Genomic DNA, 18,665 nt, shown 5'->3' on the forward strand with positions numbered 1-18,665 from the left:
CAGATTACAAAAAAAAATATGCACATTGTTGTACCTAACCGAGGAATTGAATGGAATCAATGAAAATTATAATTTATAAACATTATTATTGCCTTCCGCTTGTTTCTTCCTAATTATATACAATTGTATAATATACTTGAGCCCTAGTATCTGTACGCTGGTATGCGAACAATTATTAATGTAGATTCGATTACTAAGTTGCTGTTTCTTCTTATTAAATTAGTGTTGCCGCAACAAAATCGTGCAGAACGGAGCGTTGCGACTGCGTCATCGCGTCGTTACGTCGCGGCGCCGTGCGATTGGCCGCGGATTGACCCCACTGTCCTCTACGACTTAGACTCGCCACGCAACCGCTGAGCAGGACACTCCCTCACTAAAATTATTCTACCAAACGCACTTTGTAATTTTTAAATATTAAACTATATACGCACAAGTTTATTGTCTTCTTCTTTCGTCGTCAACATTTTCTGGACCTTCGACACCGGATCACATCCTGGATTTTGGAGACGCAATCGGCAAGGAAGGCGCAAAATTACAGTGCAGTTTGGTAAGACGGCCAGCTAATTTATCCAACCCTGTAAAGCTTCATCTGAGTGATACTGTGCTTTGTATATTCCAGAGCTTTCGGTGTTGCTTGCCTCCTCACGTGCTTTTACGCAACCGAAGAATCTGCTTCACGTGGCACGTAAGTACTTGTAGCTTTTTACTTCAGTCATTATGTCTCTTTCTGAGCAAAAGGAGCTTAAGGATTTGAGAAAAAAAAGGGGATTAATCAAATGTAGGCTAACGAATTTTAAGAAATATGTTTCGTCTTTTGAAAACGTGGATCTTGATACACATCAAAGGGCAGAACTAAAATTACGTATACCAGGTGCACAAAGTTTAATGAACGATTTCAACCAAGTACAAAGTAAAATCGAAGATCTTGTCCCGGAGTCAGAAACGGATAAACTCATAGAATCACGCGTAGAGTTTGAGAGGGAATATTATGTTGTCCTGGCGATGCTGGACTGCATGGTAAACCCAGATAATTCCGAGGATAGATCTGTTAATAAATCCATTGACTGTTCCTTAGCGCACGACCATACGACCTGTAACAATTTTAATAACGATTCAGTAAAATTACCGACTATTTCTGTACCTAGCTTTGACGGTTCACATGAACACTGGGTAGAATTTCGCGACACGTTTTCATCCTTAATTCACAATTCGAAAACAATACCACCGGTTCAAAAATTCCATTATTTAAAGGCGAGTTTAAAAGGCGATGCCAAAATCGTTATAGAAAACGTTGAATTTTCATCCGAAAATTATCTGGTTGCATGGGAGCTTTTATTACACCGTTTTAATAACACGCGATTGATAGTGCAAAGTCACATTAAAGCAATATTTTCACTTCAAAACGTCTCAAGAGAATCGGCTAGTCAATTACACAATTTAATTGATACAGTTTTAAAAAATTTACGTATTCTTAAAATCTTAGGAGAACCCACGGAATACTGGGACACTTTGATTATTTATATCGTAGTTTCAAAGTTAGATCCTACCACTGAACGCGAGTGGGAACAATTTAAAAACACTTTTTATAAAATAAACAAGGACAAAATTATTAAACTAAACGATTTATTAGAATTCATTAAAGAAAAAGCCGATTTATTAACTACACTATCCGTAAATCACAATAAACCTAGTATTTCAAATAACTCAAATAAATTTTCTACTTACCAAAATAAAAATTCATCATCCAAAATTCATTGCAACATAGTTTCGGATAACAAACAATCTAAATCGCAATCCAATAAGTCGCGCAGCCATTACAAGTCATGTTTGCTATGTAACGAAAAGCATCAGCTGTATTCATGCCAGAAGTTTCTCGACTTATCCCCGCAACATAGGTTTAATTTCATAAAGGATAAAGACTTATGCATTAATTGTATGCGTCCAGGTCATTTAGTTGGTACTTGTCTTTTTGGTCCGTGTAGAAAGTGTGAACAAAAGCACAATAGTTTACTTTGTGATGCAATTAAATTATCACCAATTAAACAAAATACAGTGACGTTAACTACGTACGAGCACCCCTCGCTTACTAATACGCATCCCGTTTCAGTGGTTTCAGTAGATAACGCACACATGCAACTTCAATGTATTAATCACGCACAAACCGTTATGCATACAAAGGATGACAATTCTTCGCAACAGATTGTCATATTGTCTACGGCGATAGTTGAAGTATATAATGAATCGGGTGAGTATTATTGCGCACGCGCAGTTCTAGATAGCGGAAGCGAGCGATCCTTTATAACGCAATCGTTTGCAAATAAATTAAATATACGAATATTACAGTCCACTCAACATATTCACGGTGTAGGTAATTCTATTACGCAATGTTCGCAATCTTGTAACATTGAAATTAAATCGCGCGACGGGAGCTTCACTGCCCGTTTTCAATGTTTGATTTTGCCCCAAATTACATCAAAATTGCCTACAACCACGGTTAATTTAAATCAATTTAATATTCCTCACAATTTATTGTTAGCTGATCCCAATTTTTACGAAAGTCAACCTATTGATTTACTGATCGGTGCTGATTTATTTTGGGAATTAATAACTGAAGGAAAAATGCGCCTGAAAAGTGGTCCTTTCCTTCAAAACACCAAATTAGGTTGGATAGTGTCAGGTGCAATTAAATCTTTTCCGTATACTAGTAATAAAAAATTATCACATATTAATTGTAATTATTCGACATTATCCACGGAAGATGATTCACTCGATAAGTTAGTTAGGAATTTCTGGGAATTAGAAGAATTATCCGCGCCTAGCAATAAATTACAGCAATTATCGAGCGAAGATAACATTGCTTGTGAGGAACATTTTATTCGCACAACACGTCGACTTTCCGATGGTCGTTTCTGTGTTTCAATTCCGTTGAAACAATCACCTGAGTTATTAGGTAATACACGCGCACAAGCTGAACGTCGTTTTTACGCGTTAGAGAAACGTCTTCAGCAAAATACTAATTATAAAAAGATGTATTCTGATTTTATACAGGAGTATATTAATTTAGGTCATATGAGTCTCGTCAATACGTATGGGAATCCGCACTATTTCCTACCGCATCATGGTGTGTTTAGGGAGCACGCCACCACAACTAAATTACGCGTAGTTTTTGATGCGAGTATGAAGTCTAGTTCCGGCGTATCATTAAACGACATACAAATGATTGGACCTGCTATTCAAGGTGACTTAATTTCTATTTTATTACGTTTTCGCGAGAATAGGTATGTTGCATGCGCTGACATTGAAAAATTTTACAGGCAATTGAATATTGCTGAAGATCAGCGTGACCTGCAGCTGATCTTGTGGCGGGATGATCCCTCAGAGCCGCTGAGGGTGTACCGACTCAACACCGTGACGTACGGAACGGCATCCGCACCGTATCTAAGTTGTAGATGTTTAAAGGAATTAGCCAAACACTCGAATATTCCGTATGTAGCCGATACTATTAATAATTGTTTTTACGTTGACGATCTCATAGTTTCATCGAATTCTATATCCGAATTAGAAAATATTTGTAAAGAAACTAGTAGTCTTTTAGATTCAGCATGTATTAAATTACGAAAGTGGATTTTTAGTCATAATTTTAATTTAATTACGCCTAGCGTTAATGAATCGCAAACACACGATCTATGTTTACTGAATAAAACTTGTAACAATAAAACTTTAGGTATCGGATGGAATAGTCTCGATGATTATATTTATTATTTCACACAAATTATACAAAAGAGTGAAGTAGTGACAAAACGTATTATTTTATCGTGCGCTTCACAAATATACGATCCGCTAGGATTATTAAGTCCGTTTATTACTATCGCAAAGCATTTATTACAAAGATGTTGGTTGTTAAAATTGACGTGGGATGAATCGGTTCCTAACGAAATTTCGCAAATATGGGATAAGTTTATAAATGGATTATCTTTTCTTAGTAGTTTACGAATACCGCGTCACGTTATGTGCATTGATCCAGTGCGAACCGAACTACATATATTTACCGATGCTTCACAGGTCGCGTACGGAGCTTGTGCATACGCTCGTACGATCAATGCAACAGCTGATGTCACAGTGCGCTTGATATGTTCGAAGGGTAAGATCGCGCCGACTAAACCTACAACTATACCTAGATTAGAGTTGTGTGGTGCGCTGTTAGGTGCACGATTATATTATAAGCTTATTGGATCACTACGTTCAAACTTTAATAAAATTGTATTTTGGACAGATTCAACTATCGTTTTAGGTTGGTTAGGTATGCCTATTAATTTATTAAAACCTTATGTTCAAAATAGGACGGCAGAGATTCACGAGCTGACCAAGGAACATCCATGGCGTCACGTCGCAGGCAAGGATAATCCAGCCGATTTAGTCTCACGCGGGCAAAGTCTAGAAGCGCTTAGCTCCTCATCTTTATGGTGGGAGGGTCCGTTATTTTTACATAATGTACATTTTGAATTGCCCGAATTAAAACATTCCAAATTAATTAATTCAGATTTACCGGAAATTAAATCTACGAATATTTGTTGTCACATAAGTAATAATTTAAACGATAATTTAATTATTTTTTCTCGATTTTCACAATATAATAGACTTAAACGCGCAGCTGCTTATGTATTACGTTTTATTAATAACGCGCGAAATAAAACTAATAAGTGGACAGGTTTATTATCAGTCGAGGAATTAAATCGTGCTGAATTAACGTTAGCAAAGTTGAGTCAACAGGAATCGTTTCCCGATATTTACTATGCGCTTAAAAATAATAAAAATATAACGAATATATCAGGCTACAATCAAATTTCTAAATTAAATGTATTCTTTGACGCAAATAATAATTTAATTCGTGTAGGTGGGCGTATTCAAAATTCGCCAAATTTTAGTTTTAATAAAAAATTTCCTATTTTAATCGCAGCTAATCATCATTTTTCACTTTTGCTTTTTCGGTTCGAGCATGAACGTTTACTCCACGCCGGGCCACAGCTTCTACTGTTTACGCTCAGAGAGATGTGGTGGCCGGTCGGCGGCAGAAACCTCGGTAGGAAGGTGGTACATTCGTGCATGCGCTGCGCACGACTGCAACCAACTACGGTCGCGCCTATAATGGGGAATCTACCGCAGGAGCGTCTGGACCCAGGTTATCCGTTTATACGTTGTGGTGTCGACTACGCTGGCCCAGTGTTCACGTTGAATCGCAAAGGCAGAGGTGCTAAGTTACAAAAATCGTACATATGCTTATTTATATGTTTTGTTACACGCGCGGTTCACTTGGAACTTGTTGGCGATCTATCGTCGGAATCATATCTATTAGCTTTGAAACGTTTTATATCGCGGCGAGGTAAACCCGTGACTATCTTTTCTGACAATGGGAAGAATTTTGTCGGTCTCATGAATGAGTTCAAAAAATTTTTAGCTACCTGTTCTGATGAAATTAAAGCATATGCAACTTCGCAAAATATTAATTTTAAAATGATACCTTTTTACGCTAGTCATTTCGGGGGATTGTGGGAAGCTGGAGTAAAAAGCTGCAAGCACCATCTCAAACGTGTAGTAGGTAACGCACATCTAACGTTCGAGGAGTTTAGCACAGTATTGACCCAGGTTGAAGCTGTCCTGAACTCCCGTCCTTTGACCCATCTTTCCACAGATCCCAATGATTTCCTTCCACTTAGCCCTGCACATTTCCTGGTTGGTCGTCCGCTGACTGCACCTGTAACGGCTGAGCTGCTATACGACGTGCCTGAGCTTCGTCTCCCGAGGTTCCAGAGGGTGGAACAAATACGCCAGCACTTTTGGAATCGTTGGTCCAAAGAGTATGTCTCCGAGATGCAAACGCGAACCAGATGGCACCAGCACAAGGGGGAGCTCAAGGAGAACACGCTCGTTCTCATTAAGGACGACCGATTGCCGCCGTTGAAGTGGAGCTTGGGGCGCATCCACGCGACATATCCGGGGAAGGATGGAGTAGCACGAGTGGCCGACATTCGTACTGCAGACGGCATCGTGCGTCGGGCGTTCACTAAAATTTGTCCGCTTCCTTCACCAGATAGCTGATTCTTCGCTTCGTGGTCGACAGTTCGTTGGAACCAGCACGTTCCAAGGCCGGGAGCATGTTGCCGCAACAAAATCGTGCGGAACGGAGCGTTGCGACTGCGTCATCGCGTCGTCACGTCGCGGCGCCGTGCGATTGGCCGCGGGTTGACCCCACTATCCGCTACGACATCGACTCGCCACGCAACCGCTGAGCAGGACACTCCCTCACTAAAATTAATTCTACCAAACGCACTTTGTAATTTTTAAATATTAAACTATATACGCACAAGTTTATTGTCTTCTTCTTTCGTCATCAACAATTAGGTACCTTTAAAAAGACTACTTTATTTAACTTATTGTTTCCACGGGCCCTATAGGCAAATGGCAAAACGCTTATCATCTCTACATTTGCTTTAGGACTTTTGGTACAGTCACACTAGACATTCAAAACTATAATATTTCCCATACGGCTGAAAAATAGTTCAAAACATGATTGGGGATAAGGTATCGCTTTTCCCGACGTTCTGGTACTTGGATAAAAAGGAATAGGCCAAAGAAGGTAATTGTTAAGTTTATAAATTTATTGCGGCTCCGCAGGTTTTATCATATTCCAGAGAGTCGAGAGCGTTGTTATATTCTACTAACCCTTGTGTTGTCATAAAATTTGCCATAAAAATCCTGCTTTTGCTATATTTGGCTACCAAACATACAATACTAATAATATGGTTATGGAGTTCTCTCCAACACAGCCATCCGCCCATCCTGCAGCCCGCTAGATTCCATAGTAAAAAACCGCGGCAGCAATTACCTAGCATTAATTACAATGCCTGATATACATATATTAGAGTAGTGTTGGAATTTCCGGATCAATTAAAGCACAATGATGATATATTGATAAGTACGGGCTGTAGGACGGCGACGTCGCCACCGCGGCGCCCTTGATTGGAATTGACAAGTTGACGTGCGAGCGGCCGCGTCGTCCGCGCATCCGCAGGCTAATTGATAGCGATTGATCTAGCGATCTCTCTGTTGACTGTCTGCTTAGTGTTTATAGAAGCTATTGATGGGTAAAACGACATCTCAAATAGTTCATTGTTATCAGACCAGAGTTCACGTTCGATCAGACGTCACGTCAGATCACGTTTCAAGCGGGTCCCATCTAATCGCCAGCGGATGTTTCAATTCCTTTTCAAATACGCTGATTTATATTATTTGATTCTCTTACGTCATAGCCTAGTGCGCTTCAATATATTTCAAATGTCATTGTCATAATAATATGATTCAAAATTTAAATACATTCAATACTCACACACACTCGAGGATTAAATTATAAGCAGGACAGAAAACAAACGTTAACAAAGATGCACTTTGTAACTAGTGTAACATAATAATATTATAGTACCTTTTTATAACTAATAAAAAAACATCGCTCGCGTAGTATCCTAAATTATAATTTACTAGCTATACGCCCGCGGCTTCGCCCGCGTTTTCAAAGAAAAACCCGCATAGTTTCCGTTCCCGTGGGATTTCCGGGATAAAACCTATCCTATGTGTTAATCCAAGTTACCCTCTATATGTGTGCTAAATTTCATTGCAATCTGTTCAGTACTATTTGCGTGAAAGAGTAACAAACATACACATACACATCCTCACAAACATCGCTTCGCATTTATAATATTAGTAGGAAGTATTGCTAAACCAAATTGTATCCAATCAGCTGATTTTGTGAAAAAGTAATCATTCTCTATTTTACGTTCAGAATATTAGTGCGATCAATATGAAGTAGGATTCCGTACCAATATTAGTATTGCCAGTACCAATATTTAGCACAATCGTTAACGGGCCTAAGTGTCAGGCGGCATCCACGGAAAAACGGTTCGGACGGTCGAGTACCTTCTTAATATTGTCCGCGATGAAGACAATGTAGACGCAGCAGATGCCCAGTTGGTAGACGACGAGGAAGATGTCGACGGCGAGCGCGGCGGGGCGCGCCAGCGAGCGCAGCGCCGGCGGCCCGCAACCCAGCGCCGTGGCCGCCGCCTCGGGGTACGGTAGCAGCGGCACGCGTTGCCGCTTGCACGCCGCGTACTGCGACCGCACCTGCGAAGTACTTTACGTGTCACAATGTTGAACCTTTCTCCGCCGTTTGCTATGCTCGAGGCAGAGCTCGGAGCCGACGGGGGACCTATTCGTTATTTTAAATGATTACCAAGATCTGCAGGCAGTGCGTGACGAGGATGCCGACGAGCACGGTGGCGATGATGCCGGTGACGAGACCGGAGCGCGCGAAAGCCTGCGGCATCGCCAGGATGCCCGTGCCTAGGCTGCACTTCAGCAGGTGCACCAGTGTCTCCATGTTGCTATAATTTTACATAGGTACACCTTACATTCGTTTTTAAACGAAAAGCTCTTATTTATTATAGCTATGCAATTATAGCTTAAAAGATTTATTATAATAAATATTTTAAGCTATTGCATAGCTTCTATCGCGGACCTTGAGCGCGGGGATGCATGCATGCAATAGCTTGCATCCCCGCGATGCAATAGCTTTACCGCGGCAGTCCCCGAGTGCCACACGTCTTTTTTATTGTTATTTTAATAGACTTAATAAAATATTGTAATATACGTTTGCGGGGATTCAAATAAATAACTAACTACATAGCGGTCGAACAAGTAATATGTATTAAAGGGACTCACTTGGTTGGATTATCGAGTTGACGATGTAAATGCGGATCGTAGTCATCTTCCTGCTCCTCTCCTCTAAAATAATGAGAATATGACGTGTTATACAATAATGATAACAATATAAGATTACGTATGTAGGTGTAGGGTAATGAGGTTGGTAGAGGTAGGGGACGGAAGGGGCAGCTCGCTCGGGTACTCACGAGTCGCGGGTGACGCTGGGCGACGCGGTGTTGGACACCGGCTTCAGGTGCACCGTCTCCGCCTTCTCGTCCATCGCGTCACTGGTCTGAATACAAAAATTAAAATATTTTAAATTTAAACCGGTGTACGATCCTAAAATATCTAACATTGGCATAGTTAACACCAAAATTGGCACAGTTTCCAAATTTTTCAGTTCATTTTAACTATGTAATTTGTCGATTTGAGCAAAACAGATATCGCCCTACTTCGAATATTATTCTCAATTGGTTAACTGAGATGAACGACTGGTCACTTAAGCCCACGTTTCTTAATAAAGGACTCTCATAGCGATCATTATTATACCCACCCAAAACTGGTAGTAGATGTCTTCATAAAATACGTTTACAGCCGATTTCGTGTTTAAATTTTTTATTATAATCTTTCATTGTATATCGTGTCAAACCTCGCGGTCGCTGAGGAGGCCGTACGCGGCGACTCTCGGCGTTCTCTCGAATATAGTTATTATCGGAATACTGTCCCATACTTTTTTTTTATAAAACCAAGAAGAAAATGTCGGTTTACCGTTGTCGTTTCCCTCACGAGCGACGTTCCCGTACCTCAGAGGTGTATGCGTGGTCCTGAGGTCGAAGTCTACTATCGGCCCTCGCTCGCGGGCGGTTGGCGTGGACGTGCAGGAAGCAATTTTATTATTTTTGAGGAGTTGTAGAGGAGAGGAACCAGCGACGGTCTACGACGCACTGCACGGAGCGGCGGCGCGTGCGACCCGCGGCCCACACCTGCGCGCACACTCGCGCCGGCCGCGGCGGGTGTGGCGCGTGCGCACACACGCACACCGACACGCACTCCTCCCGTCTCCGCGTCACGTCACTCAATCACGTGCATCAAGCTTCTCAATATGACGGTGGCGTGCGCCGAGCGGTCCCCGTCGACCGACCGTGGATGTTCACGGAACAATACAATTTACTACTGGGGATACGTGTTATTTTTAAAACGTCCTCGATATATTTTCATTGTTGACATAACAGTCAACTATGTGTATCGATAAGCTAAAAAATCCGTAAGTAAGTAACGTCAGACGCCGGAAGCTCAGATAGTAAGCACCTTCTCATAAAATGTAAGAGAAAAAGCAACATAAAGTTGTTGTTAATTTTAATTGTCTTAGTGTGAAGGAAAGCAATACATAATTCCGAAGAAATATAATATTACAGCCTCATATATTTTTATAATTAGGTACCTACTGCGTTCAGAAATTTGTACATCACTACATAGTATAAAACAAAGTCGCTTTCTCTGTCCCTATGTCCCTTTGTACGCTTAAATCTTTGAAACTACGCAACGGATTTTGATGCGGTTTTTTTTAATAGATAGAGTGATTCAAGAGAAAGGTTTATATGTATAATAACATCCATTAAATAGTGGAGAAGTACTGTTATTTTTGAGGTTTCTAATGTGATGTCGTAAAAATTACATTTTTTCCGCTTACATTGCAAACGCATGCTGAACCCTACGAGTTTTAAAATAATGTACTAAGTATTATACAAATTGAAAAGGTCTACAGAAAAGTCTGCGATGGTATATGTCTATCTCTTATGGATAACCCACAATAACTTTTTTTTGTCATTTACTTTTTACGGCAAATAATGGCTAATTTTCGAAGCGATTTTAACCAATACAACATTAATCCTTAACCAATTAAATACCTTGAATACATTGTTCATTTAATATATATCTATATGGCCCTTTACACCGTATTATTGAAATGAATATTTTCGAAGATATTAAGTACAGATTTAAAAATTGCGGGACGTACCGTTTGCGGAGGCACCGGCCGGCCGCCCGGCGGCCCGTGCGAAGCCGAAGCGGGCCGCTATGTTTTTATATACAAAGTTCACAGTTTTTCTGTAGTGTATTTACTATTTAATATCAGCATTGCACCCGTGCGAAGCCGGGGCGGGTCGCTAGTAAAAATTAAAATACACCGTGAAAAAAAGAGTAGGTATAAATAAATATTTTAATCTTCCTTCTACAGTAGAAGGAAGATTAAAATATTGCACGCCTCATAAGCGAAGCGTTGAGGTGGGTACTACCTACTGTCACTTCGCGCAAAACATCTGATTTTTCAAACTTAAAATGTCTTTATGTATCATACATTGCACTTGTAAGATAATACATACACACACATATTAAGAAAAAACACTATTTTTAACGTTCATGATATTTTTGATGTCATTTTTGTTATTTAAACTAGTTAAAAAACAGTTTAAAAAAGTTCTGTCTTGGACGTCCGTGTGTCTGTATGTGCGGATCCTTTTTCTTGTTAGCACGATAGCGACCGAAATACTTTACTAATCGAGTCTTTTGCACGCCTCATAATCGTATAGGAGCTACCAACGTTGACAAGTGAGCATTTTAGTATAGTTGGTTCTTTGATATACTGTTCCTCTTGCTATTTCGGTTAGAGTCCGGGCTGTCTGGCTGGTCGCAGTGGTTGCGTTTTTTAGTGCGCATCTCATCTGCACAGGATAATTTCCTTAATTTAAAGTCATTTTTTAACGCGTAATTTTTAATATTTTGCCTTTAGATAGATCCATCAGACATAATTTTTTTATTGCAAGACGTTTTTTTCGTTGTTAAATAGGTGCCAGACGCAATTTTTTATTTCGTTTTTATACAAAATTCAAATTATTTTAGAATGTCTGTAAATTTCATATTATGTTCTTCAAACATAATATAATCTAAAATTAATTAGCCAGACGCTAATTCGATTGTTAAGTATTAAATAATGTGTATAAATAAAAAAAAGTAATGAAGCATGCAGCTCATCAGCTAGTGTATTTTAACTATGCGAGAGGAAATAATTGCAAGAATACAATATTATTTACACTTGTTCTTATAAATAAAAGCTAAAATGAAAAAAAAATAAACATAAAAGTGAAAAATAAATTAAAGTTACCATACATTGAAAAGAATGGAATAAAAACTTTATCAATGAAGGTTAAACAATTACATTGTTAAATTTAAAAAGCCATCTTCATAATCATCATCATCATCATCTTTCCTCACACTGTCAGAATTAAGTATTTATGTTATCGTCTAAGGAATTGTTATTGTTTTCCAATATTCCATCATCTGTAAACAACTAGAAAGTTTGTTTCAATATTGATGTACACACATACACACACACAACACACACACACCACACCACACACGACACACACACGTGAACACACACACACTCGCATGTTTAAGTTTGTATTGAATTTAACTAAAGTAGTTAGCATGAATTTATATAGGTATACTAGCGGTCCGCCCCGGCTTCGCCCGTATGGTACCTACATGTATAAACTATCCTATCTCTCAAGTTGGATCGAACTGCACATGGTGTGCGAATTTTATTATAATCGGTTAAGTGGTTTAGGAGTCCATTGAGGACAAACATTATGACACGAGATTTATGTATATATATTAAGAATTAAGATTAATGAATTAATATTGTTATCATCATCACTACATAGTATAAAACATAGTCGCTTTCTCTGTCCCTATGTCTCTTTAAATCTTTGAAACTACGCAACGGATTTTGATGTGGTTTTTTTAAATAGATAGAGTGATTCAAGTGGGGGGTTTATATGTATAATAACATCCATTAAATAGTGGAGAAGTACTGTTATTTTTGAGGTTTCTAATGTGATTTCGTAAATAATTACAATTTTTCCACTTACAGTGCAAACGCAGGCACCCTACGAGTTTTATCAAAATAATGTACTAACTATAGTACACATTGAAAAGGTCTACAGAAAAGTCCGTGATGGTATATGTCTATCTCTTATGGATAACCCACAATAACTTTTTTTGTCATTTACTTTTTACGACAAATAATGGCTAATTTTCGAAGCGATTTTAACCAATACAGCATTAATCCTTAACCAATTAAAGACCTTGAATACATTGTTCATTTAATATAGATCTATATGGCCTTTTACACCGTATGATTTAAGTGAATATTTTCGAAGATATTACAGATTTAAAAATTGCGGGACGTAGCGTTTGCGGCGGTACCAGCCGGCCGCCCGGCTATAAATATTTTATACCCGTGCGAAGCCGGAGCGGGCCGCTATGTTTTTATATTCAACGTTCACAGTTTTTCTGTAGTGTATTTAGTATCAGCATTGCACCTGTGCAAAGCCAGGGCCGGGCGGGTCGCTAGTTAATATTAGATATATATTAGAAAATTTAACTTGTATTGGCAACACTGTATTTTGTTTGTGGTTCTTTTTCTTCTTGTACGCGGTGTGTAGGTAATGTGTGGTATTAGGCAATGTGCTATTGGAAACAATATAAATAAGTTTATGTAATCGCTGTTTCCATTTAAACCCATAACTTAATAGTTAAGTAATAAAAAAATTGTTTTGTATAGAAGATTGTTGATGTACCCTAATAGTTTACTTTTTAGCCTAAGGAATAAAATGTACCAATGGAAGGTACTTGTTCCCACAACACAGGGAATCCTAGAGTAGGAACAATTCAATTTCTATGTATCTTATATTTTCGAAAAAAAAAGTTATTTTTTAATGTTATTTAATTTTCGCGGCCGACCCTTTCTATCTCTCTTGCACTTTAAACTATCTCTCCATATACACAATCATCAAATTGTTATGCTTACCTACTTTCACTACGTTTTTATTTGTACGTATTTAATACTTAACAATCGAATTAGCGTCTGGCTAATTAATTTTAGATTAGGTATATTATGTTTGAAGAACATAATATGAAATTTACAGACATTCTAAAATAATTTGAATTTTTTATAAAAACGAAATAAAAAATTGCGTCTGGCACCTATTTAACAACGAAAAAAACGTCTTGCAATAAAAAAATTATGTCTGATGGATCTATCTAAAGGCAAAATATTAAAAATTACGCGTTAAAAAATGACTTTAAATTAAGGAAATTATCCTGTGCAGATGAGATGCGCACTAAAAAACGCAACCACTGCGACCAGCCAGACAGCCCGGACTCTAACCGAAATAGCAAGAGGAACAGTATATCAAAAAACCAACTATACTAAAATGACTTTTTTTTTAACGTTAATACCCAACCAACAAATCGTTGCTCTATAGAAGGGATAAGAACGTTTCAGAGGTGCTAACTGGTAGTTCTATAAGGGTGATAAGAACGTTGTATAAACCCCAAAGTGGCGCATTTATAAAGCCATTTGATGGTATTGTGTTGCTGTAGCAGCAACTCAGATGCCAATTGGACCTATAGAAGAGTACACTTATAGAATCGCGATGCTGTTATAGAGCGAAGTAGTGATATAAAAGGAACCGCGATGCTGTTACAGCGCGAAGTTGTGTTTTAAGAGTAACCGCAAATCTTTTGTAGCACCAAGTTGCGATGTACAAGTCACTGCGACGCTATAATTATAATACAAAATGGTAAATCGTGTACCAATTGATAATACGAGTAAATGACTATAGGAACCATCATCGTGGTGTCGAGTATTAATTTTTGTTACACTGTTAATTATGTTAGATACGTAAACTGACTCGTGAATGAAATTTTACTGATAGATTATATGCATAATTACGCTGTTTTTTTCATGCCCCCCTCGAATTATTGAGTTTTAAGTAATTAAAAAACTAATTTTACACCAAATTGCTGTATAGGATGCCAAATAGCAACTCCGTGGCTATTATACGTCCGCAAACGAACGTAGTTTTGACAACTGTCATGCCATATACTGGATTAAATTAGTAGGGTTCCCTGATGTAAATAGAAAACCCATAACATGTTTTATTTTGTATTTTCTTGTGTAAATTCCGATTTTTAGATTCCGATCCCGAAGTGTCAAGCAAAACACTAGTGTCTGAATGGTCTGCTTCTGAATTATCACAAACCACATGATGGATGTTAACTTGGTTCTGTTCATAGTATGTAACAGATTGTACGGAATCATTGTCCGTATTCGAAGCCTCACCTTGAATTTGTCTGGTGTCAATCGTTACTGAAGCTGCGACTTTTTAAATTCATTCAATCCAGGATTATTAAATAGAACCCTTCAATTATTTACGAGACGGTGCTGACAATATGGCAGGTTTTTGTTGTTTTAAAGTGAAAGAAACTCTCTTATAGGCCGTATATCTCTCGTAAGTGTCGCATTTTACTACATTAATACGCCGTTTTTGTTACATAACAGAGTTATTAACTCTTTTATACAGTAAATCAGTCATTAGGACATCTTTGCTGGTTGGGTAGCTCCCGTACCATAAGCGAAGCGTTGAGGTGGGTACTACTGTCACTTCGCGCAAAACATCTGATTTTTCAAACTTAAAATGTCTTTATGTATCATACATTGCACTTGTAAGATAATACATACACACACATATTAAGAAAAAACACTATTTTTAACGTTCATGATATTTTTGATGTCATTTTTGTTATTTAAACTAGTTAAAAAACAGTTTAAAAAAGTTCTGTCTTGGACGTCCGTGTGTCTGTATGTGCGGATCCTTTTTCTTGTTAACACGATAGCGACCGAAATACTTTACTAATCGAGTCTTTTTTTTTCTCTTACGCTTGAGTATGCTCAGGAATAGAACCCTTTCATTTTTCAGGGTCTGATTCGATGTGGTTTAATTGTTATTAAATAAACAAAAATAATAATTAATAAATATTTATTAAAAAAAAATTATGAGGCGTGCACTTTTGGATTTTCCAAATTATTTTTTTCTCTTACGCTTGAGTATGCTCAGGAATAGAACCCTTTCATTTTTCAGGGTCTGATTCGATGTGGTTTAATTGTTATTAAATAAACAAAAATAATAATTAATAAATATTTATTAAAAAAAAATTATGAGGCGTGCACTTTTGGATTTTCCAAATTATTTATTAAGTATAATTGCGTAAAAGTACAGGTAAAAGACAGTTTTCAATTTATCGGAAATGATTTATGCGTTAGGTAGGCAAACAAAAATGTACCATGGTCCCTGAGGAGTTGATCTTCATTAACCATTATTGTTTTTAAAATATAATTAATAGGATTATAGTACCTGAGTAATAAGTATGTTATAGAAACCTACGTAACAACACGTTTTAAAACACTTAGAACGTTTTGATTTTATTCCACTATTGTTATCTGTATACTGTGTCCCCAATTTCCAGGCCGCTACAGATAGAGCTGAAATTAGGACAAGATCCGGTATCCGGTATGCCGCGGCCGCTCCATAACGTTGTTCCCGCCCGGACTCGTCAAAAGCATTAGCACAGTATTCACTTTCATTTTGTTCATATAAGTGACTAGTCGAATTAGACCGATTTCAATTTAATTTTTTGTTTTCAGGAGGATTCGAGAACGGATAAGATTTACAATTATAAATTACTAGTGGTCCGCCCCGGCTTCGCCCGTGGTACATATTTCGCAATAAAAGGTAGCCTATGTCCTTTCTCGGGTATCAAAATATCTCTGTACCAAATTTCATCCAAATTGGTTCAGTAGTCAAAGGCTACAGGCTAAAGGCGTGATTGAGTAACAGACAGACAGAGTTACTTTCGCATTTATAATATTAGTATGGATTAGTATATACATATATGTATATTAGTATTAGTATATTAGTATTAGTATAATATATTAGTATATATTTTATAGTATTAGTATGCATATTTACACGCGAGCCCAGCTGCGGCAAAAAACTAGATTTTATCCTAATACCTACTATATTTAGTTATAGCATGTTATAGTTAAAGTATCTAGCGCTCAAGAAATAAAGAGAAGAAGCTCCTTCCACATGTTTACTATTTGAAAGAAAAAAAAAACATTTATAGTACAGGTTAGTTACAATTACAAAAATACAAAACAAAAAAAAAGGAACTTAAAACTAAACCATGTATAAAATGGACTGTCCACTCAGTGATATGAGCTGATATTGTACCTAATACATAGGTATTTCAATTTCTGAATCATACTAATATTATAAACGCGAAAATTTGGATAGATGTTTGTTATTATTTCACGTAAAAACTACTGCACGGATTTGGATGAAACTTTTAAGAAGAATATATGTTATACATCAGAATAAAACATGAGTGAAGGCACACAGTTTGCCGCCCCAAAAACGGGTTTCAGAAACTTGGGCCGGTCGACCTGCTGTCAAATCTGCCACTGAGGTTTTCTTTAGCAAGACCAACCAAACGTCTTGGCAGAATAAATCAGACTAGTAGTTCCTCAGATTAGCGCTTAAAAAATAAACAAATTCTTCAGCTCTATGCATATAAATAGAAGTAGATACGTATTCTATAATACGTATAAGGATTAATTTAGGAAATCACACATATTACTTCACAACCTTATCAACATAATATCTTAATCTATAGAAGTTAATACGAAAGCTTTTTAGTACATATAAGTAATTACCCCCGATATGATAGAAAACTTTATGTTTTCGAACAGTGCTGGTAAGTAGATGTGAAGTTTATTATGAATCACTTGGTTGAGTTTCAATAACAGAATATGGTGTGGAATTCACTTCGGATCATCGTCAATGCCATTCACGTTGACAACTACACAACTCACAAGCCACCTAGAGTTTCCTACTTACAGAGCTCGGGACACTACGCGGTTGACGCGGTTTCGTTCATTCAATAATTATTATTCTTCATTTATTGAATGTAGATAATTTCTTAACGCGTTCCTCACACACTCTCCACTTTATATTTTGTCGCAAAGATCTTTAGTTTCTTTCAGTCGTCCTAACATTAATTATTAATTATTTTAAATCTTAACAGAGCAACACAAAACGGATCAAGATGATCCCTCAATATAAGAACTAAATTTTGACTCCTAAAAATTAATGCATTGCTACGATTATTATATAACGGGGCTAGAAAATAGAAAATAAAAACATTATATTAATTATACAATGATACATTTTTATTGCAATCGCAAATAGTTCTCGACAATAGAAACAATATTACAAAACAATAATACCATCGCGTAGAACATTCAAAAAGGGCGCTACAGTCACACTACAGTTATGTAATAATTATACGCAAAAGTAAAGTTACCTATAGAAGCGGAGCGATATCGATCGGCGTGCGAGACGCGCGGGACCCGGCCCGCACACTGACCCAGTGGCCCAGCGCGGCGCGGCGCCCCGGCCGGCGGGCTCCGGCGCTGCGCACCGTACCGCTCCGCCGCTCCGCCGCTCCACCGCTCCACCACTCTACTGACGCTCGCACCGATTCAAGTGCGACTAGCATAAAACTTCAGTCACCCCTATTTTTAATCGATAACATTTTAGACCAGACCTCCAATAGAAATAGGTGAAATATTGATTATAGGTATTTACAGCAATTCGAGGCGCGAGCTGTGAAAGTGTTTAGTGCAAGCGCAAAAATTAATTGGATGCGGGCTTTCGCCTCCCGTCGCTAAAATATTATGTATAAGAAAAAGTTATACTCCAGCGGCAAAACGCGGGCGGCGTAGTGGCGGGGGGGGGGCGCACGTGCTATGCGCTAAGTCGGGTCCGCCGACTGCTCGCTCGCTCTGAGCGTGTCCGACTACGACCGCACCCCGCTACGCCTCACTACGCTAACTTTACTATCTAACCTATTCTATATAGGTTTTGATTCCCTTGCGAATGTCGAAATTTGCGAAAATTTTCAGCATTTATGGCTATTTTTTTATTGCGTTGGCTTATAAGTTT

The 18,665-nt window shown here is 38.1% G+C and overlaps 1 protein-coding gene and 1 long non-coding RNA gene across 5 annotated transcripts in view; both read right to left on the minus strand.

The window, feature by feature from the left end:
• LOC149491566 (proton-coupled amino acid transporter-like protein acs) overlaps window positions 1-18,378 on the minus strand; it is a 176,738-nt gene extending 158,360 nt beyond the window's left edge. For 2 of the 4 annotated variants that reach the window (XR_016315634.1, XM_089695410.1), the window contains exons 1-5: window positions 18,025-18,378; window positions 8,961-9,046; window positions 8,773-8,835; window positions 8,285-8,435; window positions 7,969-8,175 (exon numbers count right to left, since the gene is read on the minus strand). Coding sequence is in view for 3 of the 4 variants with exons in the window: in XM_089695410.1 (XP_089551536.1) it covers window positions 7,969-8,175; window positions 8,285-8,435; window positions 8,773-8,835; window positions 8,961-9,034 (495 nt within the window). In the remaining variant the exon portion in view is untranslated. Of the gene's footprint in view, window positions 1-7,968; window positions 8,176-8,284; window positions 8,436-8,772; window positions 8,836-8,960; window positions 9,047-9,522; window positions 10,005-18,024 lie in introns of those variants that run through there. The other 2 variants (XM_089695429.1, XM_089695421.1) reach the window with 2 other exon arrangements.
• LOC149491568 (uncharacterized) lies at window positions 868-1,884 on the minus strand. The gene is made up of 2 exons (XR_016315655.1): window positions 1,726-1,884; window positions 868-1,091 (listed from the first exon to the last, which is right to left on the minus strand). It is a non-coding gene; the product is annotated as an uncharacterized LOC149491568 (long non-coding RNA).
• Window positions 18,379-18,665: the final 287 nt, after the last annotated feature.

Source organism: Colias philodice, chromosome 1, assembly GCF_061535455.1.
Source record: "Colias philodice isolate Cphi_HAF_F1 chromosome 1, ilColPhil1 Martin Lab GWU primary, whole genome shotgun sequence".
In the NCBI taxonomy this organism is placed as follows: domain Eukaryota; kingdom Metazoa; phylum Arthropoda; class Insecta; order Lepidoptera; family Pieridae; genus Colias; species Colias philodice.